General features: G+C 40.9%; 1 protein-coding gene across 4 annotated transcripts in view; it reads right to left on the reverse strand.

The window, feature by feature from the left end:
• Positions 1-22420, reverse strand: part of Cda5 (Chitin deacetylase-like 5) — a 32837-nt gene extending 10417 nt beyond the window's left edge. For 3 of the 4 annotated variants that reach the window (XM_066740873.1, XM_066740872.1, XM_066740871.1), the window contains exons 1-2: positions 21918-22420; positions 1618-1792 (exon numbers count right to left, since the gene is read on the reverse strand). In XM_066740873.1, coding sequence (XP_066596970.1) covers positions 1618-1792; positions 21918-21969 — 227 coding nt within the window. In that variant the 5' untranslated portion in view covers positions 21970-22420. Of the gene's footprint in view, positions 1-1617; positions 1793-8656; positions 8769-21917 lie in introns of those variants that run through there. The other variant, XM_066740874.1, reaches the window with a different exon arrangement.
• Positions 22421-22563: the final 143 nt, after the last annotated feature.

Genomic DNA, 22563 nt, shown 5'->3' on the forward strand with positions numbered 1-22563 from the left:
AACTTATGTAACGTGGGAGACCGCGTTTACCTTTAATATTCCTTCTCAGTAGACTCCCTGCTAGATCCACTTACGCTTGAAATATTAACCACTTCCACCGGTGGCTGATTATCGAATGGCTTTGGGACCACGATGCAACAACCGTTCTAATCCCTAATGTTGTTCCTTCGAACTCTTCGTTTTCTTCAACATTCATCCTTTCCGGAATCCCCAAAATCTCCTAATATATATATATATATATATATATATATATATATATATATGTATAGTGGAAATAGAGGATTAAATGTTACCAGAAATTCTAAATAAAAATATTACTAACACTGTGGTAATCCGATTATTATACCCCGTTAAAACATGCTTCGCCTGTAAAAAAACAACTACATTGATCCTAGCAAAACATGTCCCCGCAAAATAGAATATTATCAAGTCGTTTCCTGTACTAAAAATATCAGAAAAAATATTAACGTCGCGCATTCGCCTACAGGCGTAAAATACTCTAATATTGAAGGAAGTAGTGAAACCAAAATTTTAGACAATTACTTTTCTGTGCTATATATGCACTAATTACGTTTTATTTACGACAATATTATATCGCTTCTCGCGAATAGTGTTTAGTGTTTTTATAAAGAATTATATGCAAAAATGAAGTTCTCATCGAAAGGGTACTTAATCAATTGTGCAATTTAACGGTCCATTTAGGATGCTTGGTGTTGAGTGAAAAAGAAGGGATCCTAATAATAGATATTTTTTGTAATTATTGGTTGCTGCTCGAGTATTCCAGTCAGCCATAATAAACAATTCAAGACTCGGTATGGATGCGAAGTTCTAATGGCGCAACTTAACGATGGTACAAAGATCGTTGCATTTGGGAACGGAGATTTTTAGAATTGATTATGGGAGGCAACGGATCATCGCACACACACACATGCACACACCGGGTTCCGCAAGAAGATGGCCTGTGCCGCTCGAGTATTAAAGAGCGTAATGGCGGTTCTGGGATTAAGCGTCGCTTTTCTGGAATTTTACGGGTTCGCCAACGAGGCTCTTATAAAAAAAACCGTTACGAGTCAAGGATATTCAGTGTCAATCGTTAACTCGACGAATTTCATCAAACCACCAGATATTCCGTTTCCTGCTGAACGCGCGTTCTTTCGTTTATACAGCAACGCGTGCTTTTCGTGCGAGTGATACGACTCGTTCGGAAAGTTCAATGAATCGGGTTTGTTCGCACAGTGTACGAAACGGGAATTTAAGTATTTAACTCTGATTATTTTTTACGTCATCCTTGAGCTCCACTCGTCCTTCTCAAAATTCTTCAGCATTGCTATAATTTATACTAATTATTCATCTGTTAAAATTAATATAAGTTAATGAATTTTATTATAAGGATTATAGTTTAAACTCTTTATTCATTTCATTTGTGACTTTTTCATCCCAAAACTCGAATTTTGTCTTCGCTAATTCCAAGTCGATTGCTGTACCGTCTCTAATAACGCGAAACTCCTAGATACTGCGAATATGCTAAGTATATCTGATGAAATAATTTATGTTTTTACGAGGTAGGTTGCTGTAATCGAGTGGAAAATTAGTCTAATTTTTCTGAAATTTCTTCACCTGTACATCAAGCCGCCTGTGCAGGACTCCAATAAGGCTCCTCCAAACACGCAAACATAATACTGTGTGCAGTCTCTGGGATGAGGATAGTAGCCAAACTCCTCGGGACACTCGAATTCCAACGCTGCCTCGTTTCTACTCGCCCTTGCGCTTCTCGGTGTGTTTCGCTGACACTCTGCAAAAATAAATGTATTTATTATTATAAATCCTAAAAAAAATTATCGTCAATACTTTTCCAACTTTATCTCCTCGTTAACATGAATTTTTTCTCAAATCTTTACTACAACTAATTATTGCACATTTTATAGAGAAATAAAACGTGAAGTTTATTGCTATTGTTAAAAAAACCATCCTATCCAAATTCAAGAAGTCACACATGTTTTAGGTTATATTTTATTCAATAATTAAATTATTTTGTGCTTAGTCCAATACGAACTTTGATATAACAAATTTTTATAATATTGTGAGAAAGTTGTTGGAAGAAAGTAGAAGCAAATTTGGTTTAAAATTATACGAGTATAAACGCAATTGCAATTTATTCGTCGTGAAAATTCGTCCACAAAGAGCCAACTTCACGCGAGACCATAGACACCCACGCGGGTATGGTCACTCGGATGGCATCGAGTATCAAAATTCTCGAGGAAACCCGAAGGAAACGTGGAATGAAAATAACATTCACCTCGAACTATTGCGTTAGAGCTGCGCATATAACGCAAATCCTACGTTCAAACCTTAACGCATATCTGTATATGTGTGTGTGCATGATTTTGCGCGAATTTGATTTAACATTACCCTCGAAGCATCAGCATCCAATTTATTACAACCGCTGAGTTATTATCAGTCATTAAAAGCCAAGTTTGCGTGCGTTTACCAAAAGTATAATAAATTATTGTAAAATTTAAGTTGCAGCTTCGACCAATCGGAATAACGAATTTCTACTTTAAAAACCTGGTCGGTTTCTTGAACCAAATTAAAGCAACTGGGCCGTGGTGAGTTTGAAGTAGCAGTGCGTGTTTTTAGCGAATGCTATAAATTATCGCTTTGCGAGTGTTGGTGCGAGTGAAAAGCGTGGTTCGGTGGTGTGTGTGCGAAATTGTGTTCGTACGTGTGAATTGATGTATTTTCGCGCGAGTAAAAAGGAAGAATTGGTGTGCGTGTAACGGGTCCGCGCGTGCTCGACTGCTCAACGGTTACGCGTGTGTTTGTGTGCGAGAGATTCGTGCTCCGTATCTTATTGAAATGCAAGTGAGCGAGCGAGCGAGAGAGAGAGAGAGAGAGCGAGGAGAGAGAACAGGGTGGTGCGACGGATTGCGCAATGGAAAGGTAACCGGATTTTTGGTCGACCTTGCGTTTACACGCTCCAACATTTACCGCAAATGTATTGGTATTGGAATCGGGCCCTTATACTCCTCCTCCTCCATACTCGCTCGCTTTTACAGTCATTTTTCAGTTTCAGTCTCCTCCACAGCACTTGGAAAATATTCACTCGCTTTGAAAGATTAATTTGCCTGCCGAAACATGCAATAGCTAAGATCATCGCTTGTTTTTAGTCTATTATTTCATCCTCTATTTTCTTCCCATTTTTTCCTCTTTTTTATTGCCTCTAACATCGGTCTACCTCGGGTTGCTCATGTTTCTTATTACACATTCCAAACGTTCCCTTCTCCATTAACTTTTTACCGTCATAAATTTTATCTCACATTTCCATCTTTTCACAATTTGTTCCCAATCGTCTCTAATTCAATAGAAATTCATTTGGATTAAAAATGGATTAAAGACGTTTCCGCTTTTGCCTCGGTGGCTAGCCAAGCGCGATGATTTTTACTCGTTACAATCGATTATTTTTATTACGTATCTTTCATTCCTTATTACACTTGAATCAGCTCTTTTTTCCCCAACATTCCAATCTCCTCTCAACTAATTTCCTAGCGTCATAAATTTTATTCGATTCAATCCTTCTTTCATTCTTTCCACATCGGCTACGATCCTTTCACATCATTTTCGGTCGACCTTGCGTTAACGCTCTCCGGCCTTAATGATAAAAACGGTATTAACACTGTCTAAGCAGCTTTTAACAACATCCCCACTTCTATTTTAAGAAATTTTTGCAAAAGCAATTATTTATGAAACTGCTACACCTCGAGATTGATTCGATGCGGAGAAAAAGACAATTTTTAGACAGGATTAAGACGAATAAATATCATTACTGCGCTACATCCCCAGAGCAAATTACATTCGGTACAATTTCAAAGTAATTTAGCCAGAGTGTGCTTTTCTCGATCGATGCTCTCGTAATGGTCGAAGATAGAATGAGAAAAAAAGACAGCAAAACAAATAGGTAAGGAATTTAATGAAGAATAAAGAGTAGTGACATAATCTAGGTGATTTCCTAGTCGATCGGAGAGTTTCGCTTGGCAAATGACCCGAAGAAGCATAAAATTCATTAACGATTAGCGAGCGATTAAAATGCGCAAGGTGTTCTCCCTTCCCCATCGAGCCTACCACTATCCCCACCCTTTTCGGATGTCAATCTGGCGGGGAAACGCCGAAACCGACAGCGCCACCGCTACGCTACGGGAGACTCCCCCGGGGAGTCCTCTATTCTAATTTCTATCCATTTCTGTTCGTCCGTGGCTGGGTTACCGTATTTCGAGAGACTTCCGGTGTGGAATTTAAATCCACGCTGAATCGCGCTGTTCCGCGACACGGAACACCGCCGTGGTGCTTAGGCGTGCTAGGGGAACGAGAGGTAGGGAGTAATCGAGGAAGGAAGGATACATGAAGTTTGAGAGAAGTGAAAGTCGTGCGAACTACTGTTAAAAGTGACGGGGGAGGGGGCAGGAAGGGTAATTGTAGTGAGGAAGAAAAGGATAAGCGATTCGTGAAGGGAGAGAGAAAAAGAGACAACCAAGTGGAGTAATAGGGAGAAAGATTATTGTGGAGTAAAGCAGCAAGGGAGGGGGTACTGAGTTAGAGAGCAAACGGGAGAGGGCATTGCAGCCGAGCGCGAGAACGAGACGCTAGTAATAGGCAGCTCTGCACACAGATGGAGTAAAAGAGACTGGATTAGAGAAAGAGAAAGAGAAAGAGAGACGCTGCAATTGAGTAAGACAGAGAAAGCTAACGATGAAGTAATATAGAGACATTGAAGTGGAGTAAAACAGAAAGATTATTATAGTTAAGCACGAAACAGCCGTTCAATGAGAAAATTATCCTATTTGAAGAAATAATAATTATACATCGAAATTTGAAACGTTGCTAAAATTTAGTGGCGAATCCTTCGAATTTTAGAATTCTGCGTGTAAAATTTATTCACCTGTGTCTTCGGAATTTGATTGGGTGGATATGGGGTCCTGGAGTGGGGGAGGGGAAGTGGGACTTATTTCGGAAAATTGAGAATTGTGCAGAAAGCTATTATTTGGCTGGAAGGATAGATAGAGAGAAAGGACTGAAATAAAAGAGTCGCCGAGTGAATGAGTGAAAGTGAGCTGGAATACCGAAGCGGAGCTTGAAACTGGAGCAAGACTTGCATAATATCAGACAGTTTTCAACGATTCCAGCCGTGGCGAGCTCCGAGGAAAACACTGTTAGTCCAGGCAGATCGATTCGCATAACGTGACACAAACTTCTTAATTATTCCATCCATTAACAAAAACTACATCTGCTTCTTGGATGAATTCAGAAAAACCTGATTTCTTTCTTCGTTCGTTCAACCGGAAGGATCATCAAAGCTTTTTTTCCAATTTCTTGTAATTCGCACGACCGAGTCCCATAATCATAATATCTCGTTTCAATTTCATCGCAACATTTGTTCCTCTCAGCCATGGAATTTGCCGGAAGCCTATAATTATGCAAATATATTGAGCGCTGAATCGATTTAACTTATCAATCACGATCGATCGGTCTTGTCTTTTCGGAATCGCATTTGGTGCGATTGTTCCTCCTCACGGGTCAGATTAGGTTAGGTTAACTGAACTGAACGGATAGACGGATCGTGAGTCTGGTCTAACTGAATTTTTTCCGAAGAATTTTACTGTATACGAAGGCAGGTGATTTAGCGGAACGAATTTCCTGGGAGTGTTCTAGACGGGTTTGGCTGGGTTTAACTGTAGTAGGAGGGAGGAGTGGGGAGGAAAACAATTCGTGATATTACCAGAGCTAACCTTTTGCTTGTTAAACGCGACTAGCTGGCGCTGAAAGTATGCTAATAATTCGAGGATGCGTAATCCCTGACGCAACGACCGCTGTAACGGCTTAGCTCGGATTTCCAACCATCTCTCCGTCTCGGTGAAAATATCATCGACGATGATTCGAGATAAATCGAAATCTGCGGCTTCATCCATTCCAGAAACCCACGCAATTAGTCAAGCTCCCTTTTCTTCTCTCCTTGCGCAAAATTAACTTTACAAAATCTGCCACTGTGGCCGGGCGGCGCGCAGCGTGGCGACGGTAGCGCTGCAGATGCTTAACCTAACCTAAAATAATCGAACTTTTCCTCGAATCCATCCAAGTACACAATAAAAACCAACAAAATTATCCCGTTGCAAGACCCGAGGGATCTTTCTTTCAACATAAATCTTATCGACTTGTTGAGCAAACTCTTGTGATTAATGTCAACGATTGGGGCAAGGGAAACGGCCATGGAAGAAAGAAGGTCGCCTTATGCAATTATCAGCGGAGTGTGTTTCCGCGTAAATTGCCATGCAGCTTGGATTATCGTCGATGGATTTACCTTAAGAAAGAGGATAACAAATGGGGAGAAAAAGTTAAAACGAGGGTTCGAGATGGCAAGAGTAATAAGGATTAAGTGAGCATGAGAGCTTTAAAAGAGAGAAAAAGACAGAGACAGAGACAGAGAAATAGAGAGAAAATAATGACAAAAAATTGACAAAGAACAGTGCGAGACCAAAAGCCGCTTTGGCAATGGAATCGCGGATATTATTTGAAACGTGTAATTATTCCTTAAATGACCAACGCTGAACTATTAACTTTGTGTTGCACCTTTAGCTTACATCTATTTTTGTTAATAACACCCACTAGAGTAATTTCGCACAACGAACACGTTAAATTTTTATCGTGACTCAACCTAACCTCCTTATATACGCTATGCTTCCAATCTTCTCCCGGCTGTATGTAATATTTATAAAAAATTTAATGTTAAGCGAAGTTCACGATTATAAATTATGAAACAACAAGCGTGAAACGGGAATCGTTAAAAGAGCTACCTGTTTTTTCGAAGACACACAAATTCCCGATGTAACAAAGATGACAACAACGTGAATAAGGGCGGTGAGCCGAGGACTGACGAGAGAGGTTAGATATTCAATGATTGTCTTGAATTTTTCATTTAAATAATCGTTAGAATCGAGGACCGTTTGAAAATTTATGATAATAACACGAGAAGCTTCTCTCTTGTCTCGGTACAAGAAAAATATAAATTTATTCTGAGAAAGATGGGGGACAGCGGCTAACAAGAGGTTGACCGAAAGATGACGAAAGGCTAGCTAGGATAAATTCTATGATTGTCTTTAAGTATTCTTTTTGAGAAATCGGTAGAATCGAGAACCGTTTGGAAAGGATTGACAATGGCAGTCGATCTTACAGGTGTTTGGCGTAGGATTTTGTAATAAAGATGGCGAACGAGAATGGAGGATAATAAAGATGTAGGAGGTCAGATGGGTAAGTTTCATCATATTTATGATTGTGTTTGGCTTCATGGAGCCTGTCGGAGGTCGATGTACGCGAATGCACCTTGAAATAGGAGTTTTCCAGCAGTGGCCTTAACCATTCTCTCTCCTCTTATGAACAGCTGACCGACATATCACTCGCATGGATCCTCGGACCTCAAAATCTTTTCTTAACAGATTTTGCCACGCATTGATAATGCAACGTGTATTGTGCCACCGTTGCGCGTCGAGATTAAGATTGAACGCTCGAAATTCAAATTTATGCCCCTTAGTAGTCTTCAAGTAGAAAAGGTCATCCTGGCAAAGCCTTATAGCAGAACTGACAGAAGAATCTTGTCTTTGTGCATCAACTATAATTATTCGTAAGAAAAAATAAAATATCTACACCTATATCGATTTCGCCAAAATAGTGGATTCTCTAAAATTCTTTCAAAAGTGAGATTACGCTAATAGTTTCTAAGGTTATGTCAGCAAGATTGATCATCGTATGGCTTTTGTGAAATTTCGTCGAATCTCTTTGGAAACTACAGATTCCTTTTATTGGCAACGCGTATTTTTTTTCGTCATCGTTTTCGATAAGAGTCTGCAGTCTGCTGTGGTCTCAATCGTGACGTCCATTTTAGGTTAGGTGGAGGAGTTAAGTAGTGTGAGAACTGTCTTAGTTCCGCATATGAAGTGGGCAGTATAATCCCCTCTGTCGTGGGATTAAAACTAAATCGAGACAAGTTGAAATATAAAGCAAGGTATAGTATATATATATATAGTATATAAGATAGAGGGTAAAGTAAGGTTACGTTGGCTAAGGTAAGGGAAGGTAAGCAAAGGCTGCTGTGCTCGTGTTGCCCTTTGGAAAAGATTAATGTGCCGTTTACTCTCGGGCAGCGAGTAAGCGGAAAAGAGATGGAATCCCCGTGAACGCCCCCGCAATGGACGGCAACACCCACTCACGATCTCTGCTCCTTGAAGATATTACTAAAGACACGCCGACATTTTCAGCCTGGTCCCACGATCCTCCTACGCAAGCGGGAATTGCAACGCTCGCACAAGAAATATCCTCGATAAACTTATTGCCAGTCATATTCCTCACGCGGCACTTCAACTCTCGACTTCACTTTTATTTCTTCATCTCTCCTAATACCTCGGGCCTTTCCCTATCAACTTCCAAATTCTAGCCTCAAAATCGTTCCATTTCTTTTTCACGGCAGAACGATTGTTTTCTTTCATTATCTATTACGGAAAAAAATAGATCAGTAATCTATTCACGTAAATGAGCTAAAATACGTCTAAAAGATGTCTTTAAGTTACTTGGTGCTGTATGGGATTAATTTGACAAATTATTTAGAATTACTTACTGTCGAGATACTACTGTGTCTCTTGATCATTAGCGACTTGTATAGATCTGTCTTGACGGGAGTTGAGAAAAATAGAAGAAATCCTCTTTATCTCGGATATTATGGACCTCGGAGGCTGGCGCGGAGGAAGAAAAGATGGCACTGCGAAGTAGGTGGGGTGGGGGTTGAAAAATAGCAACGGACATGGCAAATGCGAGGCTGCAAAGTGTCTAGTAAACTCGACGAGACATTCCGTGTGCAGCAGGCACAGCGTACCTTGAGGCCAACTTAAGATTGGATATACGACATGTACGAGTGAGTTCTTAACCAACTCAATGCTCGAGCCAGGTTTTATGCGACACCTCTCGAGCCTTTCCAAAGACCACCCAGCATTTCTCTCACATTTCCAACAACGCCAGTTTGTACGGTTCACTGAAATTAATAGGGAAATCTTACTATATTGTTTTCAACCTAACCTCCAATAGGATAAGTACAAGAAGATAAAAAGTAAACGTATAAATAATCGTTGTAACGTTTTCGAAGGTGATCGGTAAATGTCGAGATTGACGAAATTTTTAGATTAGCAGAACTGAGAATGACTGTAAATTGCAGGAGATATAATTTTATTTCACAGATCTGATGTTAATTAGGCAAATTTGTCGCGAAACTGGCCCGTTCCGAGTAGAGCCGGTGCAGATGAGACGATAAACGAGATAATCATGGCTGTAACGCACTTACATAACTCGTCACATTTAATATCGTTACATAATTTTTATCCAGCTCGAGACACGGTAGCTTTCTTTTTTCTGCTCGTTTTTTCTCCCTCGTCTTTCACGATCCCACCGAGAGCACGAGAAGAATTAATTAATTATCGTGACCCTGACGCAACAATCGATCGAGATAATTGGTACGGAATCGAGCAAATAAAATCCGCCAGATTAAGATCTTCCATTAACACACTTAACCCCTGCTAAGCTCCCCATTCATTCTTATACAATAGCGCAGGTAGTGTCAAAGACGTTCCTAAAACGTTCTAATGTGGCAAATTGAAACCGCAAACACACTGGAACGTTTTAGGAACGTGCTTGACACTTTACGTCGAGTACGTGAGAAATTATTTAAATGTCTTCGCGTCTCTCTTACCCATTTTATATATACAAAAAGTAATTAATGGTTCTACCATTTAACTGCTGAAAACGAATTATGACTAAAAAATTCAATTGTTTTACGAGATTGTAGGTTAGGATCGTAATTTGGTAAATGAAATGAATTACGAAAGGGAGCACTATGAAATTCGCTAAAACTGCTACGAAATTATGAGAAGCATAAGTATGCAAATATGTGATATAATCTCGTTAAGCTGAATGGTAGGGGGACAATTGCTGGTAGAGCAATGGGTATTACGTGTTCCCAGCGTGTGGTTTATGTTGTGCACTAACACTAACCTTAACTAACTGGCCCGATCGAAAGTCTGTCGAGACTCGAGGGGAAAAAGGAGTAATAGTGCCAACGCATTTCTTGTGCTTGCTATCCGTTCACGGTACGTTTTTGAAAACTTTCACGTGTCTCGCTTAATCGTTCCGCCTTTTACGGCTTGTCGCCTTAAACTTATAGCATATTTTGGCTTACGCGATATATCAATTCTTTGCGACCTCTATAGACAATATTACCAGTTCTCTCGCTGGATGCGAAACCAGAGGAGTCATCCGGCTGGCAAGCATTCACCAAGCTCAAACAACTGTAACGTAAATCGAAGTATTTTTATGAGAAGGAATTAACCAACTTATCGATAATTAATCCAGGCTTAAAAAATTTGGTAAAAATTCTCAAGGAAGGGATAAACGTGATGGAGTTATGGCCTAGGTGTTGTCAGACATTTTTACAAATCGTCGCGAGCGAGAGTAATTGATGGTCGGATTGGCTAAAACGGCGAAAATTGTAAAAGCATGGAGAGAGATTAACAAGATGCAGTCGTGTCAAGGCTGCCTCTTAGGGGTGTGCGCGCGCGTTTATGTAAACGCTAAGGACTGGCTAACCTTTGAAAGCAGCGTCTTAGCCGATCCATACTTGACCAGGCGGAATCTCCGCCGTTTTCTTACATGGCGATAATTAATCGGGCCCTGCTTGACCTCCGCTTCATTTTTCCCCCCGTTCCTTATTCCTTGCACCCACCTCCCCCCACATTCTCCTCTTTTTCTTTGTTGGTCTCTTCCTGTTCGCCGATTCTTCCCTGACCAGTGCCCATGTGGCTTTCCTTTCAACGGAATTCCACGAGGTACACGCGTTCCATACTTGCTCCCTCGTTCAAGGAGCCGCATAATACACAACACTACTCGCACACTCCTTTCTCTTTCTCTGACAAACAAAAGACGAGCTACATTGTTGCTAAACACAGTCATCGATGTATAAAAATCCCATTGCGACCGAGATCGATCGAGGATGAATCTTAAATTGAATTATTGATCTACTGGGAATAACTTATCGTGTCGTGTAATAATTGAATTTAGCAAAGGTTACAGAGGGCTGATAAAGTACGATCAAAATAATTTATTACTTTGCGAGCTAGCAAGGAGAGTGACGTAAGAAAAATTGATCAAAGATGGCAGATCGAACGCTGTGAAATTAGCACCGTTAGAAGGGTAATATAGTTGGAACTGTGAGGAGAAAGAATTATAGGTTAGAACTATAATTTAATGGGAGATTTGAAAGTGCGGGAAAAGCAAGTAATCGTTTGCTAATAATCATTGATATACAATGGGAGATAATATTTTATAGGTTATGAATCAGTTGTGTTAAAGAATTAATGAAAGATAGCGGTCAGGGCTACTAGGCGTGTCAAGGGATAAAAATAGAAGGATCGCGCGCGGTTTGTAATGGCGAGGTTAGGTTGAGATTATTGGGATCGTTGCATTTGTTTTTATAAGTGACGAGGAGCGTGCACATAAACAGGTAAGAGAGTGATTGTTGAGCCGCGCTCTCTTTGTTGGTGGCCGCTGCGGGACGATCAGTTAACAAGCTTGAGTAAAAGCAGAAAAGGAAGAAAATAAGGGACGACGATAAACGGGCCGAGGTGTAACTTTGCTGTAAGCAGCGTGGGTGTGCAAACTTACAAGAGAAACGGAGACAATGTGGCTCTTGGCATGCAAACGTCCAGCTTTCTGGGCCCTCCCCAAGCACCGCGATAAGAAAATCTTGCACAATTCACTCTCCAATCTTGAACAGCTCGGCTCGCATTTTCCTTTTTTATCCCTGTTCAATTTACTGTTATTTCCAGCCCCAGCTAGATCGCGATTCCTCTTTATGACGACCTAGCCTTCCTTAAAGTTTAACCGATTCCCCCGGGGATTCTCGCGAACAGTGAAATGTGAGAGGGACGAGGCTCATAGCTGTAGTTTACGAGGCAAACCACACCGAGGTAAATTAATCCTTCACCTTTATCGAGGCTTTAAAACTTCCCGTAATAGATTGATGATAATTATCTATAGGTTAGGTTATGAAGCCACTGACTTTTCTCGTGTAATCAATTAATAAACGTTCCTTTCCTGCCCTGTGTCTCTCCTTTCATAACCTAGCTAATGAAGACTCTACCCCGGCGGCAGCGTTACAGGTGATCGAAACGCCATGCGGTGCAGCTGATCGATGGTGGCGCCAAACATAACCCTAAAAAGGCTACTCGTGCGTGGTAATACAGTGACCTCTAATATACCGTTTAACGTGATAATTTAATACATGTAATAATTTACAGAAAAATCCACAACTCCAAGATACCTGGGAGAGCCTATTTGCATAAGTATTTCTTACGAGGCTCTTCAAGGATTAACTCATATAAGCTGTCTTTGAAATAAAGAATCACCTAATCACCAACGTTGATCCGCGTGGAGAATCGTTCAAGTTTGTCATCAACAACACTCGTATTTATTGGTGATGAGTTCAATCTCGAAAAAACTGACATTGCTCCAACGACTAAAAATAGACTTCCGTTCTTACGCAGAGGTTAGGTCGACCTGTCGAACGTCGAATCTATCGTGTAAATCTGTGAGATATTTGAGCGGAGGCATTTGTGACGAAGGTGTAGGAAAAGCGTAGGATTGTGTACTATTTGGCATTTTCTGCTGCGTTCTAGCGCTCCTTCGTGATTGCCGCCCCATTTGCTTCGACTTTAATTACGCGTAGACGTACATATCTAGTAGTGCGATTATCGCGAGTTTCGTCTTCGCGCGGGAATAACTTTGGCCAATTAGCTGAGAACCCCGAGCGGATTGAAAACAATTGCCTCCTATTTCCAATTGAATACAGGAAATCCCGTAGAAAGAAACTCTGAAATACCTCACGCTCGCTTTTAGACACACGTGAAACTCGACGACCAACGTTCTCACTTTTCATCTGCAAAACCTGCCAGCCAGCATCATCGAGATTATCCCTTCTTTGAAAACATATTTTGCTTTATATACTAATAAAGAAAAAGTACTCTTAATGCAACATCGCATTGCTTTTCTTGCGCCGTATTATTAAGATCAGCAATTTTCCACGCTTTGGCGAATCGGATAACTTTCTTAAATTCAGAACCGGGCTGTCTTATTACAATTGTTACTCTTATTACCATAGTTGTTATTATTATTATTATTTGTATTGTGTCGTTTGGTTTGCATTGTGACGGATGGAAGGAATGCGAGTGCAATATCGTTTTTAAGTAACGTGTCGTAACCAGTGAGCCAGTCCTACTAATCGCTCGAATTGTCACTCGAATTTGACGTGTTTACTTTCTATTCGATGGAGCCTCACCAACGTCAGACACAAATACGCAACTCTTAATTAAGAAAAATAATACAATCGAAGAATTGAGCAAGTCACGATGCGCCGGCCCGTAACATCACGATCTCATCCACCGTGAACTTTAATCAAGCTCATTAACCGAGAAAATGATTAAAATTGGGAAACAATCATCCTCGCCTGAAAATTTTTGGGTCGTCGTAAACTTGCTCCTGTCCTAGTAGATTTTAAAGATAAAAAGTTCTTTAAAAAATGAAACGTTTGACGCAATTTCGTCGAATCTTTTATTCAGTTTGGATGATAAAACTTTATTGAAAAAAAGTGTGAACGTTTTTTTTGCAAGGTTTTTGAATTTCGGTTAAGTAACCAAAATGAATGATATTTATTCTGCAGTCAACTCGTTAAGCAAGTAAATGCGTTGGTTCAACGCTTTGTAATGGCCAGGCATTTGCGGGAATTCCGCGCTGTCTCGAATATTCGAGGAATTTCGTAATAACAATAGCAATAGATTGGTGAATATTGATATTAAAAGTGTAAGATAGCAAGTGGTAATAAAATGCGAGCATACTGTGTTGACCAAATAGGTAGATCGTTGTGCTTATGGAATATGAAGAGACTGCAAGATATGCGTGCACATTGCGGGAGAAAGCGATATGGAATAACGTATGAAACACACGCATACAAATAAACACTTATACACGAGTGCCTTGAGTATTATTATAGACTTTGCCAGGGCATCCTTGGAGCGTTTATATCTAGTGCATGTCGTTGGGCGTTCGTGGAGTTTTCCCATGACGATATAACATCTGGTTTATTGTCTACTGAAATTTTTACACTACATGCTTTGTCCATAATAAAGACCCAAATGACCTAAATCTACAAAAATAAATGGCTAGCGTAAAACAGTTCCTTAAGATTTTTATGCGATCATCGATAGATCAGTTATTGAATTACTCCAAGTAAATCAATGCTCGAGAAACGCCTACTGTAATCTCATTGGTCATACTTTGATGAGTCATAATTCGGTAAGTAGGCATTGTTCGAGAAAACGGTAAAGGACTTTTTTGCTCGTAGTCGTACAAAGAGTAACCTCGGATAATTGCTGCAAAATTTTCTGGGACACCCTGTAGCTTGCGACACACGCATATATCGGGCATGGGGAAAGTGTTCGTGCATGGGACATGTTATTAAACCGCGCTCTTGCTAGGGCCCATTTTATATAGACATTTGGCAGCAGTGCATTATTGTAATCAGCTATGATTGACTGCGATTATCGACCTCTCTATTATCCCAGTTTTACGATTTCCGGAACACGTGTTACGTATCACGAATTATCTGGAAGCATTGATTGCACTTGACTTTCGACCGCTGTCGTTTGGCAGATCTTCCACAAAGAAAATCTTTTTTAATTAAAAGCGCACGGAGAGTCCACTCGTTGGAGGATTTCCAGCATCATGTGAAGCCATCAAACCGGTCTCTTAAGACGATCTGCCAGCTCGTTAAAAAATAATCAGTTTCATCGATTAGCATATACGCAGTCTTTCAAAATTATTGACCAGCCTGCTTGTGAAGCGACGCACGTCACATCACTGGATCTTGCCGACATTTCGCGCAATCTAACATTATCCCTGTTTTACAGGTTGCATGACGAACAACACCAACTGGAGTCACTCAGTCCTCGATAATCATTGTATTTAAAGACGGACGGCTATCGGCACTTAGCCAGCCCTGTCAAATTGCCTGGATGATCCCGACGACTCGCGGACATGGAGATACTCAGCAATTACCATCACGTACACACCAATAATAGGCACAAACATTGCAAAATACGAATAACTAATTGTTCTCAATGAACAATCTAGCTTTCTCTTATATAAAATCATTCCGACTCTTGCCAGTACAGCTTTCATCATTTTTTTAATCATTTTTCCCAAATCTCCATTTTTACTCGGTATGCTATTCTTTATTGTTATTACTATTATTATTTAAATCGATCTTTGTCCATATCGTTATAATTCATGGATCAATTCTCTGTACTTGCTCCACCATATTGGATAGTTAATAGTGAACGTAAACGAGGAGAGGGTTTATGCGAAATATTAAGAAACAAAGAGGACAGGTAAGAGAATAAAGATAATAATCATGCGAGAGGCACCATGATTTCTTCCGGGCACTAAAATGGCTTCTTCTGCGAGATCGTTGACTGTTTAACAGCGTTAATGTTATCGTTAGGCCCAACTGCGGCTAACCACTCGCTTTCACAAGAGATGTATTGCTCTGGATATGTGAATATATATACGTATGTGCACGTGCGTGTGCACGTAACGTCGACAGGCTGCGGTGAATTTTAATGAAGCGGAATAAACTTAATCATATGGTTTAATCGATGGGAACGTTGAAATCTCGAAATTGGAGAAAAATGAATCATAAAGATATTTTATCGAGATAATACGAAAACACGAAGGACGATTATTTTCTCTAAAGAGTCTCAAATTTTACTTCCTTCGGGGTTTTACTTTAATCCTTTGCATCACCGCGAGGCTCCCCATGGAAATTAGTCGATCGTTCGACTTATCGGTCTCCGATCGGTATCTGACCGATTTTTAGCGATCCGCGCTGATCTTTACACGGATCTGAAACTCTCTCGGGCGTCGCTGCGAGTGTGGTATTGCAATGATGGGAAAACAACAGGATACAAAAGAATGGGGGAAGGTCCGGCACGCCGTGGAAAAATCGTACGATCGATCTCAAGTTCCTTTCTCGAGCACGGTAACGCAAAGCCTTGATCGATCCGTGAGACCGATCGTTCTTACTCCCACGGAAATCTCGGCGCGTAACCATACGGGAGGCATTAAGAAACACGTAGCACACGTGAAATGCAGCAGCACGCAGAAATTCGCTGCTCGAAAGGCCATACGATGTGCTCCTATGCGTTTATTTAAGTATTACCACTCTTGTTTTCCACACTCACGCTTACACCCGATTTACAATACACAGCCAACGATATATATTTTCCGCTATTCTTGCATTAAGTACAATGAGCATGATAAACCGATCGGGGAAACCTCCGGTTTTGTCTAATTAGCGATTTACTTCCTTGACTGTCTATTATAATCGCCTTTTCTCCTAATGCATAATCAATGAGGTCTCTCAACTCCTCTAGGCTGATGATATTCTCAAACTCGTGCATATGTGTGTATATGTATCTGTATCACAGCTGGCGAGAACTCACTGGTTGGAAAGAAAAATCGTTAAGAAGCAAAACGAGTGTTATAAAAGCCTCTTAAACAAATTGCTCGTTACGATTTTTTCCTTTACGCAGCATGCTAATGGAATTTTCGGCAAAAACTCGTAACGTGAGGCCGAACAAGGTTAATGGCTACAAGTGCGAGGTAAAATAATCATATCTCCAGGGAACATAACAGATATATGATTGTAGGGTAACGATCAGGGACTCGGGGTGATTGAAAAAATGTGTTCTTGAAATTCGTGATATGTCGGCCCAGTTACGTCGAAATGGTCGAAACGAGATATTGCGTTAATGATCCCGGATAAGTCCGATAGCCAGTGGGTATTATTAAATGGAAGGAGGAGGGCCGACCCGGAAATAAATATCGAAATTCGAGCGAAGGCCGATCCGCGACGCGGACTGGGCGTTTCCATGATTAATGATCGAGGTCGCGGCTACTACGCAAGTGATCTGGATATTACAAGAATGGAAAAAAGAAAGGAGCAATCACCAGGATGTAGAAATTAAGAAAGAGCGGCTCCAAGGTCTTTCCCAGGGTAAAATCTATTTCTTCGTCGCGTCGCGTTGGATTTGTGCCATAACCTCACTTTCATTGGTCTCCTCCCCTCAAGGTCCCTCCTTCGCAGACCTAATACGCAACAAATCTGCGCAAATGTCGCTCACGTTTTTGACTTCGCTTCCCTCCACTTAACGCTGCTATCGCACATACCGCCATACACCCTGGTGGCGATTTGCTTAAAAAGAACCCTTCGCAGGACACTTGACTAAAAGTTGTCTTATGGACTTCTTTTAATCATCCAATTGACTCAAACACGTCTAAAAGATGTCTTTAATTCGCTTGGTGCTGTGTGAGGAAAAGCAATCTGATGGCCGATGACCGAAACAGAAGAAACAAGCTTATTTTTAGATGGAACCGTGGAATTTGTCTTCTCATCGGAAGTTTACTGGAGGATGAAATAAGTTGTCACCGGTCACAATAACGACATTCCACAGATTTTTGGAATCCCGGGGTTGCGGCTGGGGTTCCTGAACGAAATTTAAAAGGTGAGAAAGAGACGAAAGGAAAAAAATCAGACGGAGCCGGTTTCTCGCACAAGGATTCCTATCAAGGATAATATTTACTACGGTATACTTTCTGTGCGATCTATTTATTTTGCCCCTTTTTTTCTCTCGCTCGAAAAGATAGTCTCCCCCAAGGTCGACGTCTTGTCCCCTTCGGCCGCGCCCTGCTTCACTCTGATGCAAGCGAGGGAAAAGAGAATGGACAGGGCCCGTTGCAAGATTTCTGCCATTATTTCAAATGTCTCATTATCGCTCGCCATTTCGTTTCTAAACCCTTCGCGAAATTCTCCATCACGCCCGAACGCCGACCGTTATTTCCTTTTACGTCCAAAAATAACCTAAAATCACTTGAAAAACCATCAAAGCTACAATAACTGGCCATAAAAACATCCCACCGAGGAAAAATGTCTTGCGCGCTAAAAAGATAATCACGACACGAGGCTCGCGTGTGCTTAAACTAATTTATAGGTTAGGGAAAATCTGGTCTGTCCTTGAAGGACCTTGGAAGAGATGGTGAGTAAAAGGCAAAACGGGTTGTTCGATGGGTCATATTTAAGGATAAAGATCGTGCGAATGGTGATTAATTTTTGGACAGTGCAGAAAAATGGAATGCTGAAGTAAATAAACAAACGAGTTGGAGGTTCGCCCTCGAAATCCGCCAAACCACGTGAAACGAAACCGGGTTTCACCTAACCCCTTCCCGTCTACTCCCGCTAGTGCAGATGTAACGTGGTGTGTGTACCTGTGTTATTGCTTCGTTTTCCTTTCTTCTTACTTCTGCACAACGCGAATAACGAGATTTCACCTCTCGAATAAATTCGCAACGAGTCAATACATTTATACATATCGCACGTAATACTTTATTACTTATAGTTGTGTGTGGACTGCGTGGCGCGCGCGGTATACAGGTTATATTTTTATCATTGTGCGCGGGATAATTTGCGACGACAGTAGATGCGGTTGCATAAAAGACGAAAGAAAATATCTTGGTTAAGAAAACAGTGAGAGATTTCACCGGGCACTAATACATCGAGTTTGCTCGTTTTCTTTCGACAGTCTGTGACGCGTTGTCCTTAATTTGGCGCCAGAAGCACGTATGGCCCACTTTTTGTCATCGATACAAAAAGTTTCTTTTTGTCATCGAGTCCCGGCTACTTACTCAGTACCGGTTAATGTAGTTTGTCTAATCCTTTCCAAAACCAACCAGTCTCGCTTTTCTATTTCAGCGCCATGAAAGCCAGCCTCAACTTTTACGTTCTAACCTAATCTAACCTACTCGTTACTTTTTTTTCATGTGTACCACGGAGCTTAATTACCGCTCGCTTCCTATTCACCGATTCATTTGCATACTTCATCCGCATTGTTGGGATTGTTTATTAATTTCACCGAAAAGAGGAAGTTGTGTCACTCGCCAAATGCTTAATCGTCCCTAATACCGCGTGTCTAATTTGCAAGTAATGAAAATACGAGCACTGTTCGGAGTTATTAGGCTTTTAATTCCTTATTATTTCAATTACATCATATTCCATCAGTTCGAAAGGCGATAGTCAACGCGCATTGGTGCACATGGCCAACATCTTGCACTTTCCTTTTCAACATAACCTCCTTTTTATCCACAGAATTCGAGTGATTTGTTGTGCCGTTGCGCCTGTATCATAAGAGTATATATATATATATATATATATACATATATATATATAATGAATCTACCATCGTAATTTTTAACCATTGGGGATAATTAACAACGATCGATTACGACCCAAAATGACCATCGTAAATTTTACCACAAACACATAAATACCGTAAGCGATCCGATACTCTTGTAAACGCGTATTGAGTAAATCAGGGCGGCTTATTAACAAATGCCGTAAACTTTTAATGAAACCATTTTGTTTGTTTGGAAACCAGGAAATGTAGGGAATATCGGTGGAGGGCCTCTCGGTGAGCCGGCCGGAATTTTTTCCAAAGATGAAAAAGTGATTTTACGATCCGGTGGAGCATTTGTCAGGACTTAAATCATCCGAACAGGGCTTATTCACGGCAGTTAAACGTCTACGGGGTCCTGCGAGTTCGCAGGGCCCGCAAACTCGAAAGGGCCCCGGAGATTGCGGGTCCACGGGGCCCCATAAGTCTCCGTTAACTTCCAGCAAGATGAAACTTGAATCTTTGCGCGGGGAATGCTTGACCTACGCCACTGATCCCGCGGGATGCTCTTTGTTAGCCTTGTACCCCACCCTCTCCCCCCACCATTCACCCCCCTGATTTTTCGCTGCTAAACAACAAACAGAGGAGACTCGCGCTATTCGTCATAAACTTAACGAGACGGGTACCGAAACATCTTCCCAACCACGATTATATCAACCTCATATTTGCTCCGACTTATCCACTTAAACCCCCTTTGCCATAAATCTTACCAAGAAATTAATCGCGATCCTTAATCGTCCCTATATATCATATAAATTGATATTTATCTGCTCATATTCCCATACAACTATCTCAATGGTATCAAAAAGTGAATTTGCCACGTTTGAACCGTTATTTTCTCAGTAGTTTTTTATATAATTAAAAATGCATCAAGAGCCATTATAGGTTAGGGTGACGAAAACTTTTAAAACAAATTAATTGGTAAATTGTCAAAAAAATATTTAAACCGACTATCAAGTAGGTATAAATATTCTGCTCCAGAGTTACAATTTAAATATTAATTTATTTCTGTAATTAAAAAATGTAAGTATAAATTTTTTATAAGATCCTTTTGAATGCAAATCGAAAAAGTTTGTAAAGTGTAAAAATAAAAACATTCTTAACTGTCGTAGTTACGGAGCTAAACACTGTCCTACGTCAATGTTCAGAGGCGTCCAAAATGCCTTACCCGAAAGCAAGTGGTATATTTTAGGATGAACGATACAAATTCTTAAAGAATTTTTTTATTAGTGGAAAATTGAAGGTTTTCCCACGAGGTAGGTATATGGTGAAAATACGACGCGTGACAAAATGCAGAAAAACTGTCAAACGGATAAATGAAAAGGCTGTAATGGCTGTATCCAGACAGTCCCACCCCCAGGGGGTTCGAGTTCGCGGGCGGCACTCGAATCGATCTCAATTTTAAGGTAGGTATGCGCAGGTAAGTGATGTTTTTTGTTTGCAAAATCGATATAAACGCTCGAGAGCAATTTTTAAGCCCGTGGAAAAACGGCCGGAGGAAAATCTCGAGGTTTTCCCACGAGATATCCGCTGAAAATACGGCGCGTGAAAAAATGCAGTGAAACGGGCGAACGGATTAAACGGAGGCTGAATCGAGACTGTCGCACCCCCGGGGGTTCGAAATGGCGGGCGGCACTTGGACCGATCTCGATTTCCGCGTGTGCCAGTTATTCAACTCAGCCTGCCTGCAACTCCGTTCAATTACGTAAACTGACATTTTCGCGGCTAACGTGCAGCAACACCAGCCAAGCAATCAGCAACTTGCTCGACAGCTTAGGATTTCATCAATTTTTTATCCATTAATCTCTCACTCCCCACTTCATATTTATTCCTCCGACCCGTTCTTTGCTTTATACCTCGCACACATAACCCCTTATTCCACCTCTGATTTATACTCATTACCCATTCCTTTCCTTCTCTACTCATCCTTTTCTCATTAATTGCACGATAATTTCGACCCCTCACCTTCCCCTGTCTTACTCACTCACGCGTGTCAATTAGACTTTTAGATAGTTTGAATTTTTCCCGCCATTTTATTACGTACAAAATTATACAGCTTATTTCTGGCATGAAACATTTCGATATTACATTGATTTATTTCTTCGGCGTGTATATATAATTATGCCGCAATATAATAAATTTAACGTTTACTCGTATTTGTCTTATTTCGTGCGCAAGTATATACCGTTAGTTGTATTTTGGTAAGATAATGCCGCAATGTTGTTTTATACGCTTAATGTCATCACATTGCCTCTTTCGCTTGAAAAATAATACTCCAGGATTACCAAAGAGTCAATTTGCAATATCGACCGTAGAAACTGTTTTCTTTCCTTGACACGAAAAGTGCCGGGAGCTTCAGCAATGATTTTACCGAGTAAAATCCGTAGAATCAATTGCTACGTAATGATACACATGGTGCAAAGTGAGGCAGAAAAGTGCGAGGTGGCTGCTGTAGAGGAGCCCATATATGGGGAAGCAAAGAAAATGACAACTCACCCACTCTGGAGACAATTGCCAATGCGAGCAGGACACTGGTAAGTAAGACCATCGTTTCTTCTTCTACTTCTTCTTCTTGGGCAAATAAAATTGCAAGGACAATGTGGGTGATCAATGGGACTGAAGGAAGTTTGAAAAAAAAGTGGAAAAGGTGAGTGGTGAAAAAAAATAGGACGTTTGGGAAAAGGTAATATCACTAACAGACCGGAAGTCGAATTCGGCAGAAATTCAGCTGAGGCAAAGGTCGGAGTTTCCTCGAGGATGAGGTCTGCAGCGCCGTTGGACGTTCACAGCCACGGTAGCGCCATCGACTTTGCAGAACAGCATATGCTACGCTCGCGAGGAGAGAAAGGTGACTGGTTAAGATACTGGCGAGCCGTACTCGATACCTCCTGTCTTCTTGGCATAGTCACCTTTCTAACAAACCGTCAACAAAGAAGGGAGCTCACTTTTACAGTGGCTGGAGTGGTGGAGAATCAGCGTACCCGCTACGCCCTCGCCTTTTCCACCACACCGAATCTCGCACCTTTTTTAACCCTGAAATCCCCCCCTCCCCCCCCGCTCAGCCCCGTTTTACACTTATTACTATAATTTCAAAGTCAAATCGATATTACAATTTTCATATACCACATTCTCTTGATACATA

Source organism: Prorops nasuta, unplaced genomic scaffold, assembly GCF_024137725.1.
Source record: "Prorops nasuta isolate Cenicafe-Biocafe unplaced genomic scaffold, Cenicafe_Pnas_1.2 PNAS00024, whole genome shotgun sequence".
Classification (NCBI taxonomy): Eukaryota; Metazoa; Arthropoda; class Insecta; order Hymenoptera; family Bethylidae; genus Prorops; species Prorops nasuta.